At 26.1% G+C, this 19538-nt stretch overlaps 2 protein-coding genes across 4 annotated transcripts in view; both read right to left on the bottom strand.

The window, feature by feature from the left end:
• Positions 1–163: 163 nt before the first annotated feature.
• On the bottom strand, positions 164–7728 carry LOC100204742 (kynurenine 3-monooxygenase). The gene is made up of 2 exons (XM_065799891.1): positions 7163–7728; positions 164–1103 (listed from the first exon to the last, which is right to left on the bottom strand). The coding sequence occupies exons 1-2, from the start codon at positions 7706–7708 to the stop codon at positions 312–314; spliced, it is 1338 nt and encodes a 445-aa protein (XP_065655963.1). The 5' UTR covers positions 7709–7728; the 3' UTR covers positions 164–311.
• Positions 7729–9065: 1337 nt separating this feature from the next.
• The window catches only part of LOC100201998 (pleckstrin homology domain-containing family A member 8), a 69353-nt gene continuing 58880 nt past the window's right edge, over positions 9066–19538 (bottom strand). The window contains exons 14-16 of one of the 3 annotated variants that reach the window (XM_065799889.1): positions 11454–11515; positions 11146–11328; positions 9066–9293 (exon numbers count right to left, since the gene is read on the bottom strand). In XM_065799889.1, the coding sequence (XP_065655961.1) occupies positions 11146–11328; positions 11454–11515 (245 nt within the window). In that variant the 3' untranslated portion in view covers positions 9066–9293. Of the gene's footprint in view, positions 9294–11144; positions 11329–11453; positions 11516–15796; positions 16571–19538 lie in introns of those variants that run through there. The other 2 variants (XM_065799888.1, XM_065799890.1) reach the window with 2 other exon arrangements.

Here is a 19538-nt window from a genome sequence, read left to right as displayed (position 1 = left end):
ATATATATATATATATATATATATATATATATATATATATATATATATATATATATATATATATATATATATATATATATATATATATATATATAAATAAATAGAAGTAGTAGATAAGATATATTTTTTACATTTATCATATAAAATACATAAAATGAAAATACTAGAAAATATACTTAATATCTCTTATTTATCTTGTTATAAAAAGAGTTCTACAAAAAAATACATGAAATTGATTACAAAAATTTAAAAAACATAATATATTATATTAAAATGAACTAAAAATTTAAATACTCCATAATTGTTTGCACTTAATGAAAGTAAGGGATAGAAACTTTGGCAACATAATACATTGAAACCGACAATGCTGAGACACAAATACCAGTAACTACCCATTTTACTATCATGTCTTGTTTTTTACTGCGTTCAACAACATGATGATAACGCAACCTTGTGAATGTGACCATACTATACAGAGGTATCCAAGTGTTAGGAAACAAAAACTGAAGAAAACTGTCAACTTTCTTGCGCAAAGTAAACCAAACTGAATTAACATGTGCCCTGAGCTCCATGTAGTTATAAAGTGAAAGATCAATCAAAGCTTCAGCATCAGGATTGCGATACTTTGAATATGCTTCTAAACCTGTTTTAAAATCCAAGGTTTTATCAAGAATTTCATGTAAAACAAGACAATCTTCAAAACCGCAATTCATCCCCTGTCCATAAAAAGGAACTGTAGCATGAGCAGCATCGCCAAGAATAACAACTTTGTCTGAATAATGATAGGGATATGTTTTAACACATATAGTATCACCAACAGGATTTTTTTTATAATCATCAATAAGCTTTTGTCTTCCAATCAAAGGAATGGAATCTGGGAATTCTTGCTCAAAAAAATTTATGATATCCTGTTCAGATGTTATGCAGTCAAATTTATCTAGAGGCATAAATAAAGTTAAAGTAAATGATTTGTCTTGATTAGGGAGACCAATCATCATAAATTCATTACGTGGCCAAATGTGAAAGTAATTTATCTCCATTGCAAATTCACCATGTTCGTTTGGTAACATTTCAATTTCTTTATAACCATGAGGAATGTAAAACTAAAATAAAAATATATACAGAGGATATATTTTATCTCTGTGAAGTAAATATTTTTATATTATAAGGATCTTTCATAAAGATTTACTTTATAAAATTACTTTATAAATAGAGGTTGCAATCTTAAAATAACTTTTTATGTCTTACAAGTTGCTCATACAAATCTCAATAAAAATGTTCTAACCAAAATTTGTCTTTAATTGTATTTCATAGATAAAAAATAAATTTATTTTTTTTTTTTATTATGATATGTATCAGTGTTAAAAAAATTTTTATTTTACTAAAAATGTGGCAGTACTTTCTGAAATTTCTGAAAAATTACCAATGGGTAATTCCATACGACAGTAATTCAACTCAGATTCTTAAAACTTTACCCAGCAGTATTTATCAATGATAATTTTAACGATAGTTTTTTCGTTTACTCAACTAGATTATTTATTTACTAGGTGAGAAGAAAACATCATAATAGCAGAGCTAATTAAGACAAGTTCCCTTCGTACCGAATTACTACTCCTATGCTAAGTAGGCGGAGCTGGGATTTGAACCTGCAATTCTGCTGCTATATGGCCAATAATTGTTCCCAACTTTTAGCAGCGCTTTAACCAACTGAGCTATCCTGGCACAAATATTTATTCATTTTAAATATTGATATATCTATGCATATGCATGTTTTTTTTAAAGTTAAATTTTTGCATTTATTGAAATTTTATGGTTATGTCCTTTTTCGTTTGAAGTATACTTTAATAATAAAATTACTGTTGACTATGATTTGTGTATAAGCTTTTCCTTTTTAAAATAAATTGGTAATTTTTCTGAACATCTATTCTTTTTTTTTGTTTTTGTTACTTATCCTCCTTTATAAATTTTTTAAAAAAAAATGGAAATGCTTCCTCTGTGGCCCCCATTTGACTCATTTTTCTAGATAAAAGCTATGAGAAGTGAACTCTGACTTTAAATACTTTTAAAAACCTGACTTAAAATAGGAGGATGAAGCCAGTTGGTTTCTCAAACTTTGTATTCCATCTTTTGAGGCTTTGTATTCAGCTTTTGAGAATGTTAGTAAGAGTAGTTGAAGGATAAAAACCATGTTGCTATTTTGTTATTAGGTTAATGAGTAAAAGATAATTTATTATTACTTATTATTGTTTATGCGACACAAAGATTGCAAAAAGTGACCAACGGAGCTGTCCAGTTACGTAGACCTGGGAGTTGTGAAAATAAAAACAGATTGTAGATGGTGTCATTGAATAAAAAATAAAAATCATAAGAAAATATAAAATGTGTGGCAAGACTTTTTTGAAGTAGAAAAACGAAGAATAGACGATAAGGGGGTATGGAGAGGAACAACTAATGCTCTAGTCACTCTGAGTGTTGAACATATGCAACAATGAACAAATGTTTGATATACTGATTTTAGAGACTGTTGATGTCTACAGGTGTGATGGTGTATGTACCGCTTGGTTGTCTCGTATGGTCTCGTTATGTTTTTGTTCACTTTCAAATCGGGTGAATAGAAAGCTAAACACACTCACTCCTTGCGCTTATGGGCTAGCACATCAGAGCCAGACGTAAGACCTACAGAATGGATTTCAATTGATCGAATGCATTAGAGTTTAAAAATATATAAATATATGCAAGTTTTAATAAATAGTGAATGTAAGTAAAAAAAACTGTAACATATAAAGAAGTATACACTTTTTCCAAGCAGGGTTTGAAAAAAGTCTCATTTTTAGCCGGGGCCGGGCCCCAGTCACATCCTAAGTTCAATTTATATGGTTTATTCAAGTCACTTGTTTTATATTTTACATTTTAGTTGTAAAATATAATTTAGTTAAAGTTATTCGTTTAGTATTTAGTCTATATTTAGTTTAAACCAATATGGTTTACTGCAAATAGTTGTTATATATTTAATTTACATTTTAAGTTATATGGTTTAGTGATGTTACTCATTTTATTTTTAGTTAATATTAATTTTAATTTTATACGGTTTACTGAGATTGTTTGTTCTAACCTTTTTTATATTTAAAGTAAATGTATACAGTGTGGTGCAGTTGTTCATTTTATATTTAGATTATATATAACTAAATTTAATTTACATGGTTTATTGGAAACATTCATTTAACATTCAATTTACTTTATATGATTTAGTGGAAATATTTGTTTTTTATGTTTAATTTTTATTTAGTTTTATCTAATTTTTGAGTGCAGTCCAATTATTTGAATTATCATTAGTTTATGTTTGTTTTGAATGGTTCAAGCAAGTAGTGAATTTGATACAAAGCAAGGACAGGTATTACACTTTCAACCAAAACCTTCCACTTGCAAGAAAAAAAAACAACAGATTATTTGCATGTGATTAAGTACTAACCTGGATTAGTAAAGGGATGAATTAGGCAGAAAATTAGAAATCTAATTATGACAGGAATTACTATAAATTGTTAAACTGTTTAATTTATTATCGGTGTGAGTAACAGTCATAATTTTGTTTTATTTTGTAAAAACTAATACAACTGTAAATGCTATCATTGTGGTAATGATAATTTGATAAACAAATTAACATAATATTTCAAATTTTTCAATTTATTAGACTTGAAATGCAACAATAAGAAGCTGTATTATAACAAACAACGAAAACAAACACATATTATAATAAGGAAATATTATATGCTCGGATTTACTTAAAGAAAGAGTATAAAAATATATCAGCGTTAAATAAAATTGTAAATTTTATAGTATAATACCAGATTCTCGCCATGGATATAGTATTGAGTCTTATAAGAATTTAGGACTCGGGGATGTGACATTTTGACGCTTATACCCAGAAATCCCTGTTGGGGTATCATCCTCAAAACAAGCAAGTAAAACCCATCTCTATATCTGCATCCAGCTTCCTTATGTTGCAACATTTGAGAGAACATACTATTACTAAGCCAAATACCCTAATATTGTCCAATTTAAAGGGATAAACGCTGATATATTTTATAGAGGTTATCTTCAAGGGCTAAATCTAAATAGATAACACCTAGTGACTTGAGTGCTTAATACTAAAACAATTTTAAGACATAGTCCTAAAGTATGTAACAAGCCGATGTGTCAAAATGTAACTAAATAATAATACTCTTCTTGTGTTATTTTATAAATTTTGAAGATGCGGTAGTGGTGTAGTGGTAGAGCGCTCGCTTCATAAGGGAGAGGTTCCGAGTTTGATTCCCACCATGCCCCTGGTAGTACCGCACTCAACTTGTTTCTCCGCGCAGCAGCCTTATTCATCAAGGTTCGTGTTTCGGAGTTATAGAGTTGAGAGAGGGTTATAACCACAAGTAGCCTTCTCATCTGCAGTAGCCTTCTCGGCCTTGGGGAGGTGAATTATATATAAAAAAAAAAAGAAAAAAAAAAGATAACTACAGTAAATAGTTAAAATTATGTATTTATCAAGAAAATATTACCAAGTATAAATGTTAAACCAAATGTATAAAAAATCTAAACATTTAATAGATTTCTTTTTAAATCATTAATATAAGACAACAGAAAGCATTTATGTGCTATAGTCATGATCTATGTAAGTTTGTGATTTATTGATAGTAAATCTTTACTGATTTACTGATGAGTAAAGACTTAATTCACTGAAGGTATTTTACTGATGTTATACAGTAAAAATAACAATTAAACTGAGTCTTAGCATTTTTATAACTAAATTTTCACCTTTAGGGTTGTTATCACTACACTATAATTAATAAATATCAAATAAAAAAGTTAGATAGGCATTAGACTTACCATAATTTGATTGTACGACAATTGGTGTAGATATTGATTGGAGACTTAAGTAGATTGTTTGTGCAATGTGAATGAGCAGAATCAAATGCACGTAAAGTGTATTCAGGTTAAAAAGTATACAGGTGAAAGTTTTTTTCTTTGAAAGTTAAAGTGTATACAGGAGCTGCATGATGCAGGTTGCAGTTAAAACAGTGAGGAGTAGCAACAATATAAAAGATGCACTATAAGCTAAACCTCAACAGATATATATGTAAGTAGTAAATAGAAGTGCAAATCAATTGGTAGATAAACATAATGTTTAAAGTACACCAAAAAAAAACAACCCATAAAAGTGTAATACTAGCATTTTTGCAAAAAGAAAGGGAAAAAAGGTATAGGAAGTCAATGATACTACGAGAAGCCATGATTTAAACAGAATAAATTTAGTAAAAGCACTTATATTATTAATAATAAAATTATTGTCAGGGGGAATAACTTTGCATTCTCTGACAGAAATACTATTGTGTCCTTAACTTCTCTTTTGCTTTGGTCTTCTTCCTGTGTTTTTTGTTGTGTTTCTCTTTCATCATCTATGAAGACCTTTATAAACTTCCTTATTTTTCCTTTATCTTCTCCTATTATTTGGTTTGTTTCCATTCATTGATACACAGATCTTCTCCTTATGTCGCATTGCTTCATTATTTCTTAAAAAAAAAAACTTTTAATGCCAAAAAACAGCAACACTAAATCATGTTGTTTCAGAAGTAAAGGAAATACTAATCATGTCGTTTTAAGAAGAAAAGGAAATACTGAAATAGAGACACCTACATTAATGGAATCAGGTTGGGTTGATTATATCTATGTATAAAATAAATCTTTTACAAAAAAAAAAAGAAGTATATAAATATTTTGTTGATAAATTAGCCACGATTTTTTGGAATATATTAAAAATGACGCGTTTTAGAAAAGCGCTGAAAATCTAAATGAAATGATGCTTATAAATTATAATTATGCTTATAATTACATTTGGATAAATAACTTAAATAAAAACACACACATATATATATATATATATATATATATGTATATATATATATATATATATATATATATATATATATTAAATAAATAACTTTGACCTTTATAAATGTTTTTATTTTACACAAACACTTTTAAATAAAGTTTTAACTTAGCAATTTACTTCTGCTTACAATAAACACATTAAAATTAAGAAATATATATTCTTATAATCATTTTAATATATTTTAATAATAAATAAATATAATATATGTAATTATATCTTTATTTTTTTGTTTATGTCTTTTTAATATAGATTTAACTTTATAAATATTTCTATAATTTAATTTATTTCCGTTTTTTTAAAGCGAAAAAACCTTTAGCGTTTTATTGAAAAAACTAAAACCTTTATTCGCTTAAACATTTTCATTAATAAATGCAACGATTTTTTTATTATTATTATTTACTTTTTCATCTACAATCAATAAATCATAAATATTTACATTATTTTAAACTGAATCTTAACTTTTTTTTACTAATTTAAAACGTTTATAACTATTTCTATGGTCAATTTTAAAAAGAACATTTAATCAACGCATTGATTAAAGTTGTTAAATAAAATTATAAACAACAACGACTTTATTTAAAACTTGAAACGTTTCAATTTAAAATCACAACTAAAAGTTTAAATGTTTTTCTGTGAAGTCATTCCATTTTTTGCAACAATAGGAATTGGAGACTTCAAAGCAAAAAACATTAGCACAAAAAAATTGGCCTTAATGTCTTTCTGTATAAGATGTTAAAATCTTCTTTATGAAACACTTTTTCTATAAAAGAAAAATCTTAATGATAGGTTGAAAAAGAAAAAAATTTAAAAAAAGACTTGTTTTTTAAAGTTTATTTTTTAAACCTAATATATAATTTTTTAATCCCACTTTAATCTAATTTTTTAACTTATATTTTAATTTTCTCTTCAGTTTAGTTTGGATTTTCAGCGCCTTTTTAAAATGCGCCATTTTTAAAATATGCAAAAAAATCGTGGCCAAGTTATCAACAAAAAATTTTTTATGCGTGATCAAATAAGAGTTGCGATCACATGCATCTCCTCAGAAGGCCTGATATATATATATACCCACACACACACACACACACACACACACACACACACACACACACACACACACACACACACACACACACACACACACACACACACATATATATATATATATAAATATATAAGTATATAAATGAACAACAAAAGAAAATAAACATCAACAACATCACTTACTTGAGAATAATTCATCCTGGTTGTTTTTAATAAATGTTGGCGAACAGCAGAATAAGCACCATCACAACCAACAATTAAATCAGCATAAAGTTCTGATAACTCTCCATTCTTTTCAAATGTTATCTTACCTTGATCAAAATCTGAAGAAACAAATTTACTTTGAAAATGATAGCTTATATTTGTGTTTTTCTCAGCCAAAGTGATTAGATGCTCATTTAGTTTTCTTCGATCAACTGAAAGAATACACTGATCATTTTTCCCATATGAAATTGATGTGCGTTTTCCATTGTGTGAGTGCATCATCCTAGCGTACATGGGTATACAGGTTTTAACAATATAATCTTCAGCACCTATGCTACGCAATGCAGCACGACCTCTTTCAGATAATGCTAAATTTATACTTTTGCCAGCAACATATTTCTGCAATCTTGGATCAGGACGGTATTCAAAAACATCTACTTTATATGAGCGTTGAGCACAAAATAATGCTTCTAATGAACCAACTAATCCACCACCAACAATAACAACATGTTTTTGTTCATTCATCTATTCAATAAATTTTATAAAATTATAAATAAATAAATTATAGATAAGAGATCAATAAATTTGTTATATATATATATATATATATATAATATATATATATATATATATATATATATATATATATATATATATATATATATATATATATATAACAAAATTAAAAACTTATTGAACAAATTAAAAACTCATAACATATAAAATAAAAACAAAAAAACAAACACTTTAATTAAATTCTAAATTAATTAATACAAAAAAGAATGCAAAAATTAAAAATAAAAGCTTTTTTTGTTTAATTACTAAAAAAAATGATTAGGATTAAATAGCAAAACAAATGTTTTATTTCAAATACAAACCTTTTAATAAAAATGCTTTATTTCAAACACAAACTTTTTAATAAAAATGTAAACAATTCAATAAAAATAAAAATGGAAAAACAAAAGTATTATTAACTCTAAATAAAAGAATAAAGTAAAATTAGCACAGCTCGAATGAAAAAATAAAATTTCACATGTTTGTTGTCAAATCCTGCTTCAAAATTTTGTGACAAAAAAAATCTGATCTAAAACCTGTGGTTTTAGATCAGATATTTTTTGCTATATATATATGTATATATATATATATATATATATATATATATATATATATATATATATATATATATATATATATATATATATATATATATAAAAGCATAACTTATCATAAAATAAGGTAAGTATTATATAAATGCATAATTTATTAGTTGATATGTAAATTAAATAAATATCAATAAACTCAAAAATGTAATGCTAGCATTATAATCAATTAACAATTTTCTATATGCTTTCGGATATTGATTCAAAAGTAGGAGATCAGTTAATTTAATGTGCATATATCAACTGATAAAAGATTGAACTCCATCACACACTTACTAAAGTTAAGTTTAAGCTTTGAGACAGTGAAACATTTAAATATTTCATGCAAAACTCTGCCAAGGTAAAGGTAACAAAAAGTACCTTACTTCATTGTAGTGGCTCAACAGCCTTGGGGAACTAGTAAAATAGAATACTACAACTAATTAATTTTGAATTAAAAAATAGTAATTTACAGAAATGAAAAAATCTTTATTAGTTTGACAAAAAAGTTTAAATATAAAATAATAAATATAAGGAAAAATTCCCTATAATAAATATAAATCCATACTTTTAACATTATCTTAAGCAAGCATACAAACAAGTATGTAAGCATATATAATGCTTACATTATTGTATGCTTGTGTGCTCGCATAGGTTTACACTTGTAAACCTATGCGAGCGCACAAGCATTATATTATCAAAAAATTTAGTACAATAAAAAATAAAAATTGAAAGTACTACAATTACAAATAAACTTTTTATTATAACAAGTTATCTAATATTTTTTTATTATTATTACATTATTCAACTTGCACATATACTGTGTGTGTGTTTTCATCAACTTATTGCAACATACATATCTTATTGCAACATACATTTCAACAACTTAATGCAGCATACATATCTTAGCAAACATATGGCAACATTTTTGACGTTTCTTGAAACTTTGATTGTGATTGAATTCTAAATCCAAAAAATTAAATTTATTTTCTAGTTTGAAACCTTTGAAATAAAGTATTAACACATATTCTAAGAAAATATAAAAAATATTCTATAATATGGAAGTAAACTAATAATGTAATAGGCTCACATTATGATGTTTTCATGAGTGTTTCATATAAGATTTAAATTAAAAATTACAAGCAGTGGTGATGCAGTGGTAGAGCATCTTAAGTTAAGATTTTATGAACCCCAAATAACCTGGATTTAAAAAATATATGAACCTCAAACTAACTTTAGACAAATAACTTCTTTTTTTAATTCAAAATTGTACCATAGCTGCTAACAAGTAAGGCCAAGTTTAAAAACAAATTTAGGCAAGTTTAAATTTAATAACTATAAATGAAAAGAAATTTAAATAAAAGTTAAAACAACTTTTAACTTTGAATTGGCATCATTTTTTTTTGTTAATTTTTTCATTGTTTAAATTAACTTTTAGACACTTTTTCATTGAATTTTAATTATTTTATAGTTAAAGAAATTTACTTTAACAAAATAGAGAGTGTAAACTATATATTTTCCTACTTTTATAAGGTAATCCAAGAAGTTCTCACAATCTTATCACAGAGTTTTTTTTTGTACATACTCCCCTCCCTCTCAAAACTCCAAAACTATATTTCTAAAACACATATCTTAATGGAATTTAACTTGTTTACAACAAGAGCAGTAACCACTTCTTTAAACTATTTTTAGTTAAACTTATTTTTAATTATAAATAATTAATCTCAATTAACCACTTAAATTCCTCTTAAAATTAAAAGGTTTCTTCATTGTATTCCATTTTACAATATTCTTATGAATTATTGGATTTTTACAAAGTACACAGGCAAACAAATTTAAAAAAACCTTTTTTGTGAATAAAGTTCAAACTTATCTAGAATATTTTTCATACCTGCCTTTTTTTCATATCACCTCAAGTTTTGTGTGGCTCATGTACACGTCTGATCACCTCAATATTTGTGAAACTCATGCACAAATTGAACCACCTCAAGTTTTGTGATGTTCATGTACTCATCAGGTTGCCTAAAGTTTTGTGTGATCACTAAATCTTAAATTTAACATTCTTTTATTGGGGGTGCATTTTCATATCACCTTAAGTTTTGTGTGGCTTTAATACATATATTACCTCAAGTTTTATGTGACTCATGTACACGTCTGATCACCTCAATATTTGTGAAACTCATGCACAAATTGAACCACCTCAAGTTTTGTGAGGTTCATGTACTCATCAGGTTGCCTAAAGTTTTGTTTGATCACTAAATCTTAAATTTAACATTCTTTTATTGGGGGTGTACATGTCTACCCTAATAAAATGTCCTATTAAAATAAATAAAAATAATAACATTGAATTAAAGTTATCCACATGCAAAAGTAGCTATGTGAGTCATGCAAGCTTGTTGAAAAATACATCAGTATTTTTGCAACAAATAAGTGAAAAACTTATTTCTGACTTTTTGGAAAAGATTTATCTGATCTATTAACCAAATAAAAAAAAAAGAAGCATAAAACATTGGGCACCACATTTTATTTGTAAAATATGCATAAAGTATTTTCATAAAATTACTAATTTTCATAACAAACTATATATGATCTATATGCATAAGTAAATAAATACAAACAAAAAAAACTTAATATACACAACAGAAACCATAAAAACTTAATAAATACAAATTAAAAAAAGTAAAAAACTTCAGTCTATAGTTTCTTTAAAGCAATAGTTTTTTTAATTAAAAGCCTATAGTTTCTTTGAAGGAATAATATTTTAAATAAAAGCTTATTGTTTCTTTGAAGCAATAATAAAAGTTAGAAAACAATTGTAATACCTTATACAATGATGTCAATATCCAGTTTATTTTTTTTGTAGTAATGGTTGAGTTTAGAGACAATCCTAGTAAGAGCTTCAACACAATGTGACATTTCTTGTAAAATCTCTTCCTTTGTAGATTCATCATTTGTTGATAACGATGCAATGAAATCATCATAATATGGACATGCTTTTAATGCTAACTATATTTGTAATAACTTGATTTTGTCGATAACAGTCATAATGTTTTAACAATAACTTTTTCACAGTAACACAATAAATTTGTAACTTAAAAAAAAAAAGAAAAGAAAAAAATATAAAAACTCACAGCAAAAACTCCTCTAACCATCCATCCATGATATTTTTTTAATGATTTAGAATATGCAGTCCCTACAATACTTTCTTGTTAATTTTTGTGCAAAAATAAATAAATAAATATGTAAAACTATTTGCAATATATAATTACACAATGTGACAAAGTTTTTGCCCATTTAGATTTATAAATGTTTATTAATTTTTTGACACTGAATTCAAAAACCACATTCGTTTTGAAATAATACCTAGTTTTGTACTTTCTCTCAATATGTTGTATTCTAATATATTATAATCTATTCTAATAATGTAAGGATAATGACATAGCATATAGCACTCTTTTTTCATATATTGAACAGTATTTTTTTTTTTAAACATCTTCACTTCCAACAAGTTTTTAATGCTGAAATAGATGAAACTTAAATAATGATACAAGACATCTCTTGTGTAGCATCAGCACTTGTTATAGTATTTATAGAAAAGAGAAAGAGAAGCAATATTACAACAATGTGACAATGGTTGGAGGTTGGCTGCAAGAGCAGGTCCAACAATCGTTTTTGCACTTTGTCTTTAAGAAAAAGTGCATCATTCGAAGATCCGCTCCAGATATGGCAACAGTATTCCATACAAAGACGAATTTGAGATTTATAGAAATAAAGAGATGAATTTAAGCAGTACGACATTAGTGAAAACAAAAAAAAACAACAAAAAAACAATACAATTCTTTACAATGTTTTTAAACTTACAACTACAATACAATTCTTTACTATAAACTCTTTCCTTAAGATTAGAAGAGCTTTGATGATAGCAATTTTCTTGAGCACATACTTTATTTTTTTTGACTAGAGACAATTTATAATCTCCTGTCATAGCAGTATCCAATCGTCTTTGATATCTACTTTCCATTTTTGCTATGTTGTGATGAAATATTGTGATGAAAAACATGAGACAAATAAGCAATATACTAAAGGAAATATGAATATTTTTTGTATTCCTTTACAAGTAAAGCGAGAAAGCAAGCAGCTTTTAAAATAAATAATATTTTTAATATTTATTTATGTCAAGAAGTTCTTGATATAATATAGTCTTCTTTTTTCTGTACTGAAAGTGCAAGAGGCTAAGATGGATTTATTTCCATTGCAAATCAAAACTGCTTGAGACGCTATTTTGACCTACCTATGAACAGTTGCCATAGAGCAGGATCATGCTCTAAGAAAAGTAAACAAACCAGTCACATCTTTGAAATAATATAGAGGTAATTATACATCAAATCACCCAAAATTAAGGAAATTTTGAACCATGGATCTTATATTTTCTTCAAACTTCTTTGGATGTTGCATGTTACAAAGAAAAGTTCATACAAAATATTTTGGCCAAAAATGTTAAACAGTTCCCGAGATATTTCAATTTTAAAATTGATCTGGTTTTTATAACATTTTGAAGAAACATTTTCCTTAATAAAATGAGAAATAACGATGACAAAAATATGAAAATACACATTCATAATCTTTTTTGATGCAGAATTCAATAAAAGTACTTAATATGCTGAAATATGAAGGAAACATGCCAAAAAATTAATAAAGCAACTAGTTTATATGACTCAACTTTGGAGTCTATTATCTCAAAAACCACAATTCAAATTTTTTTTTTTGCTTTAAATATTTTTAGTTAATTATAATCTTACATGTTACCAAAAATCAAACTGGAAAACAATAACAGTAACATATGTAGAACAATAATTTCAGATATATATTACTTTTTCAATTAATTATTCAAAAAAAAACTTGTTAATAGAATTGTGATCAAGTAAATTTAATTTGGTTTATTGACTCTTAAAAAGAAAAAAAAATTATGTTATACTTAAGTAAGTCTTGCATAATTACATATGAAAATTAATAATTTTAATTACTAAAAAACACACCCTGCTTTGTTTTTATATAAAAACTGGCTGAGTGTGATACCAGGGTAGCCAGCTATTTTAAATTTCCAGGATAATTCAAGGAAATTTTGAGTTTTTCAAATTTATTGATATTTTCTAGACCAGAAAAAAACAATGTTAATTTAAAAAAAAAACAACTAAATAATTAGTAGATAAAAAATACTATTATGGGCACGCTGACAGGTATAAACGTGGTTGTCAAATCTATCAGTGGATGGGTCGGTTCTGCAACTAGAAATATGTTTGTTTATATATATTCTTAAATTATTAGTTTTACAGTATATGTGGCTTGTTTATTACATAATAAACTTTTAAGGTAATAAATTACATTTTTACTGTTGCAAGTGATATGACTTCTTACTTTCCATATAGTACCGTTAGATGTTTTAAACTCATTTATTTCTTTAAGGTAGAGTTTGCAAATTTTACAAACTCTACCTTAAATAACAGAATGCATTCAATTCAATAATATGCCAGTTAACATTTAATAACTATTTAGTTACTTTTAATGTTAATAATACGTCAGTATTATTATTAACATTGTTATTATTAGCATTATGTTAATTAAAATAAAGCATTAATCATTTTACTTGAGAAAATTAAATTTTCTATTAACATTACTGCAAAGATTTTATAGCTTTTTACCATTCTATTGATACATTTTTCAAAACAGATTCACTATAAAAACATCTTTTATCGAATGGAGCAGATTTGGCTTTTAACTTGAATATTATTGATAACAAGTTTTTAAATTCTTTATCTGAAAAGGTCATTGCAGCTTAATTTTTATTTTCAGAAAGATTATATCCAAAATATCTAGGATCTAGCTTGTTTGCAAGGAAATGAGCATCACTGGCAGTCTGTAGATATCTAGTTTCCAATATTTTTTTTTTCAGTTGATAAAAACGATAACATCTTTTACAGCTCTTTAAAATTTTTAACAGTGTCACTTATTTTTGTTTGATCTCTTTGCAACTTATCTAAAGCAACTCCAATTGGTTTTAATATTTTTAACAAATATTCTGCATTTATTCGCTGTATGCCACTTACTTTTATACAGATCAAGGAATCCAAGCCTCTATTTTTTTCAAACATTGTTAAAATGATGTTCCAGTTATTAAAATATTTTTCAAGTAAATCACATACAGAATTCTAGCCTGTTTCAGTAGGAAGTGGTAATTTTGTTCATCCACTTTCTCTATAATTCCAGCATGATGATTATTTTGTATATATTTTATTATCTGTGTAACATGCTTGCTCACATTTTCAATGTTAAGATCATTTGCTAAAAGATTTAGCATATGATCAGCACACCCATAAGTTATTATTATATCTCCTTAAGATAAAAAAAACTTGTCGCATAGATTTCATATTAGCTGCATTGTCAGTTGCAAAGCTTTTTACTGTGCATCCAAATTTATGTGTTACAGATTCTATTGCTTCTCTTGCCACTTGTGTAAGATATTCACTAGTATGGAAATAACTAAATAGAAGTACTAATTGCTTCTACTAAAATGTTAATATTATATGCAATTACAGACAGAAAACTATTGGTTCGTTATGTACATTACTCCATCCATCTAAAGTTATTGCTAAAATTTTCCTATTCAATACATCACATTTTTTAATTTCTTCTGTGTAAACCTTATCTAATATTGCTTCTTTAATTTGAGTTCTATAAGGTAGAGTGTAACTAGGATGAAGCATATTGATAAATTTTCAAAATTCTTTATGTTCAACTGTTCTAAAGCTAGAGTTTGTACTGTATATAAATCTATCAAATTGCAGATTTTACAAATCTTTCTCTTTGTCAATTGATTGTGTGAAAAACATTTTATTTTCAAACATTTACCAACTGAAGTTGAAGTGGGTGAGACCTTTTCATTTTTTTTTGTAGTGTTGATAATGAACTACCTGAAAATGAACATGCAGTATATTATTTTAAATTAATATGTGGATACATTAGAGTAATTTGGAGTAATACAAATATATATATTTTTAATTATCATTCTAAAAGTTAAAATTTTAATAAAAGTAAATAATTTATAATCAGGATGTAGTAACTTAATTAATTACCTTCCAAAGGTTGTTAATCCTCTATTGACTCAATAACTTCAAAGAGTTGTGATTGTTTGCATTTCTCTAGATGCTCGTGCATTCTTTGAACTTGCCCTTCCATTTCTTTTCTGCATGCATTACAACTGCTCTATAGCCCTTTCTGGAACAGTAACTTGTGTATATTTTAATTAAATCATATCACACTTGCCCCCAGTGTTTTTTGACATTTTTTGGAATATCAGTAAATTTTATGTTTTAGTTATACTTTTCCTAAACACGCAAACATATATACAAGGAATAACCCTGATTTGTTTTGGTACCGCTGGTGCAGTATGGGCGCCCAAAAATATTTATTTTCATTATTTTTCTTTTGCTTTTTTATAAAAGTAGGAAAACATCTATTGCCACATTTAAAAAACAAATAGGCAATGCCAAAAAAATAACATACTGTATATTTAATATATATATATATATATAAGAAATGAATTTTCAGAAGCATCTTTATGATTATAAATATGTGCATTTACATGAAAGTATTTACATGAAAGATATAATTCTATTTGTAAACACAACCTAGGTCTACTTTGTTGCTGAAAATTTAAAGTTATTTAAAAAAATTAGTTTTGTTTACATTGATATTTTTTGATTGATTTAAACCATGGTCTGAACCATTTGATTTAAACTTATCAACCCTGCTGATATGTATTTGTTTATTAAATTTTGGCAATTATATAGTCCATAAAAAATTCAGTTATAGAACCATGAATTTAATTAATTCTTTAATGAAATACTTTTTCAATATGGTTTGTACCAAGTGATCTTATTAAGACATATTCTACTGGCTTAATGACATCTGAGACATGTAAAGGCCAACAAGATGTAATAGAAATTTTAAGCAATGGCGAAAAAACAATTATATCTTTAGGCTGTAATTATAAATCTTAAAAATACTATGTAATTATAAAATTGTAAAAGGCTGACTAAATTATGTATTTTAAAAGAATGACTAAAAATATTTAAAAATATATCCTATATGGCATAAAACTTGTTGTAATCCAATGCACATACAAACTTGTTGTGATCCAATCAATGCACATACAAACTTGTTGTGATCCAATCACATACAAAGAAAATCACTAGAAAGCAGCATAAATTAAACATTTTATTATCAAATTTTTAATTTTAATTCGTTCTAAAATATAACAAAGTAAGGTTAACAATGGGTTAAAAGTAAGGTTAAGAAAGGTAAACAAATATAAAAATAAGCTTGATAAAGTCCAATCATTTTTAGAAATTCTTGTTGAGGTTACTATAAAAGAGTCACCAATCATTAGAGTCATTAGAAGGACCTTGAATGCTCCTGGAAAAAAAACTCTGCACACTTTGTAAAGGTTGCAAGACAAGATTTTCATCCAAAAAAGAAACAAAGTCAGGGTGAAAAAGATGATGAGGTTTTGTAATATCATCATTCAAAGTAAAAAGACAGAAATTTTGCATACAATATTTATAAACAGGAATCATATGCCCTAAAATGAAAAACAAAACAAAACAAAAAAACAAAACAACAAAAACACATGATTCAATGGATTCGATATGGAATCACCCATAAATCATTACACAAGCCATAATAAATTTCAAATTCTTTATGCCATTTCCGGTACAGACATGTCCTGCAATCTTTTCCTAGTAAATTCCATTCCACCAGCCTTAATGAAAGAAGTTCAGCTCCTGACTTAGTAAGACTTAAACCTCTGATTAAATTATCTAGCTCTTTCAGATTTGGAAAATGAGGCTGAAAAGTTGTTATAGGTATAAAAGCTTCCTCCATGTTGATGCAACTTTTGCTGACACAAGAAAAAATATTTATTGAAAAAAATATATATCAATTTCAACATAGAAATAAATATCAGTAGCATTCAAATTTTCATTAAAAAAGAAATGCATGGTAAATACTTCATGTTTAACTAAACTAAATGATAATGACTTTTGGAGAATAGGATAAAAAGTATACTTAAATATTCTGTTGTTTTAAATTTTTAGTGGTTGTAGGCTGTTATCATGTGGGACAGGTGCTGCAGATAATGGCATGTCTGGATATTGAAGTGCTTGTCTCCCTTTAGCATACTGTACTTCGTAGTATCGACCATACAAATGTAAAAGTCATAGTGATGGTTCTTCTGCCCTCTTCAAACTCTAGAAATGCAAAAAAAACATTGCCTTTCTTTTACTTCATAACCATCATGCTAGTTCAGCATGGGTTCTACATATCACATAAGGGACCCATGGTTTGTCTGATCACCCATGAACATTCTAAAATATTTTGTGTACACTATCCACCTATTCACAATATGGTACGTTTCACAATTTTATGCAATACCTGCTTTTTGCCAATTTTACACACATATAGTATACACAATATAATATACACATATATATCTAAACATATCAGGAGAACTTTTGACATCCTCTTATATCTCATAATCCCATTATGAGAAAAACAGAACTTACCAATTGGCAATAAATTGTATACAATATGTATTAGATACATATTTAAAGTAGCTTAAGATGTTTTTAATACAAACTACTTAGGTTTTGAGCGCAACTTAAACCACTGACACACTTAAAAAAGTCTTGTGTCAAAAACCAATACTTGATAGTATGTTGCTTTCATTAAACACAAGTTAATTTAAGTTTTATAAATACTGTTCTAAAGTGCATGCGTTAAATGCAAATAAAAATTTTCATTGACACAGGATTTGTGTTAAAAAATGGAGTTTCGAGAAGTCACTATTTTGAATTAAAATTTGAATATCTTAAAAAGTATGTAAATTTTTAAGTTGTTTAATAATATATTTTTTATAAAACTTATAAATAAATTAATAATACTATTTTTTATAATTAGGAATACTAATTTTAATTTAATTTGTAACATTAACTTATTACAGTGTGCTAAAATGACCCTAAAGTTTTAAGTCCGCCCACTCTGAACTTTACTTTGTTCTCTATAAAGATACAAATCAAATACTTGTAAAAAAAAATAATTCTAAATTCACATCAAGGGGTGTCTGAAAAATTGCTTTTTATGTGCACCCAGACCCCAAAAGGGTGGAGTGGGTGTGTGATGGAAAAAAAAACTTTTAACTTTTTTTTGTAATCTGATTGAAAATATTGATGAGAGTCAATTAAACATTTTCTGGTACCCCAAAATGTTCTGGTACTCTAACAAATATATAAACCTAACTTTTTTGGTTTTGGTTTGAAAGTTTATGTTTTGTAAACTTTTATATATTAAAAATATTTTTAGAATAAAGATGTCTATGAACTATTTTAAATGATACTTTGCTTCCTAACAAAATCTATCAAGATGTTAATCTATATAACTTAAATATTAAGTATTTTACTTTACTTTATATTTCTATCACTATTTTACTATCTCTCTCTCTTTTTTTCTCTCTCTTTCTCTCTCTCTCTCTGTATATATATATATATATATATATATATATATATATATATATATATATATATATATATATATATATATATATATATATAGATATATAGATATATAGATATACAGATATATAGATATATAGTTATATAGATATATATATACATATATATATAGATATATATATATATATATATATATATATATATATATATATATATATATATATATATATATATATATATATATATATATATACAGCGGTGGCCAAAAAGACCACTTATTTTTTAGTTGGTTTCTTAATCTTTAAATTAAAATTAAGAAGATTCTAATTGACATATTAAATTTTTTTTTTTAATATCTTGTTAATTAAAACATACGGATTAAAGTGGTAAAATTTTTTTAATCTAATTCTAATTAAATAGCGTTTAACTTATTAAAAAACTGATGAGTACTTATAAATCTTCTTTAAATAAATTGGACAAAATTTAACGATCACCTTCAAATCTTTAATTTACACTTAATAAAAATAATAATCCATTTTTTTTAAACTGTCTTAATTGCTTATTACGTTGGCTATAAAATAAAATGTCGAAACCTGAGTTTCGATATCAAATAAACATTTATTTTTTGAATTGCAATAAGGATATAAAAAT

Source organism: Hydra vulgaris, chromosome 06 (genome assembly GCF_038396675.1).
Source record: "Hydra vulgaris chromosome 06, alternate assembly HydraT2T_AEP".
Lineage (NCBI taxonomy): Eukaryota > Metazoa > Cnidaria > Hydrozoa > Anthoathecata > Hydridae > Hydra > Hydra vulgaris.
Note: the sequence above shows the minus strand (reverse complement) of the source record. Positions and strands in the feature narration are given on the sequence as shown.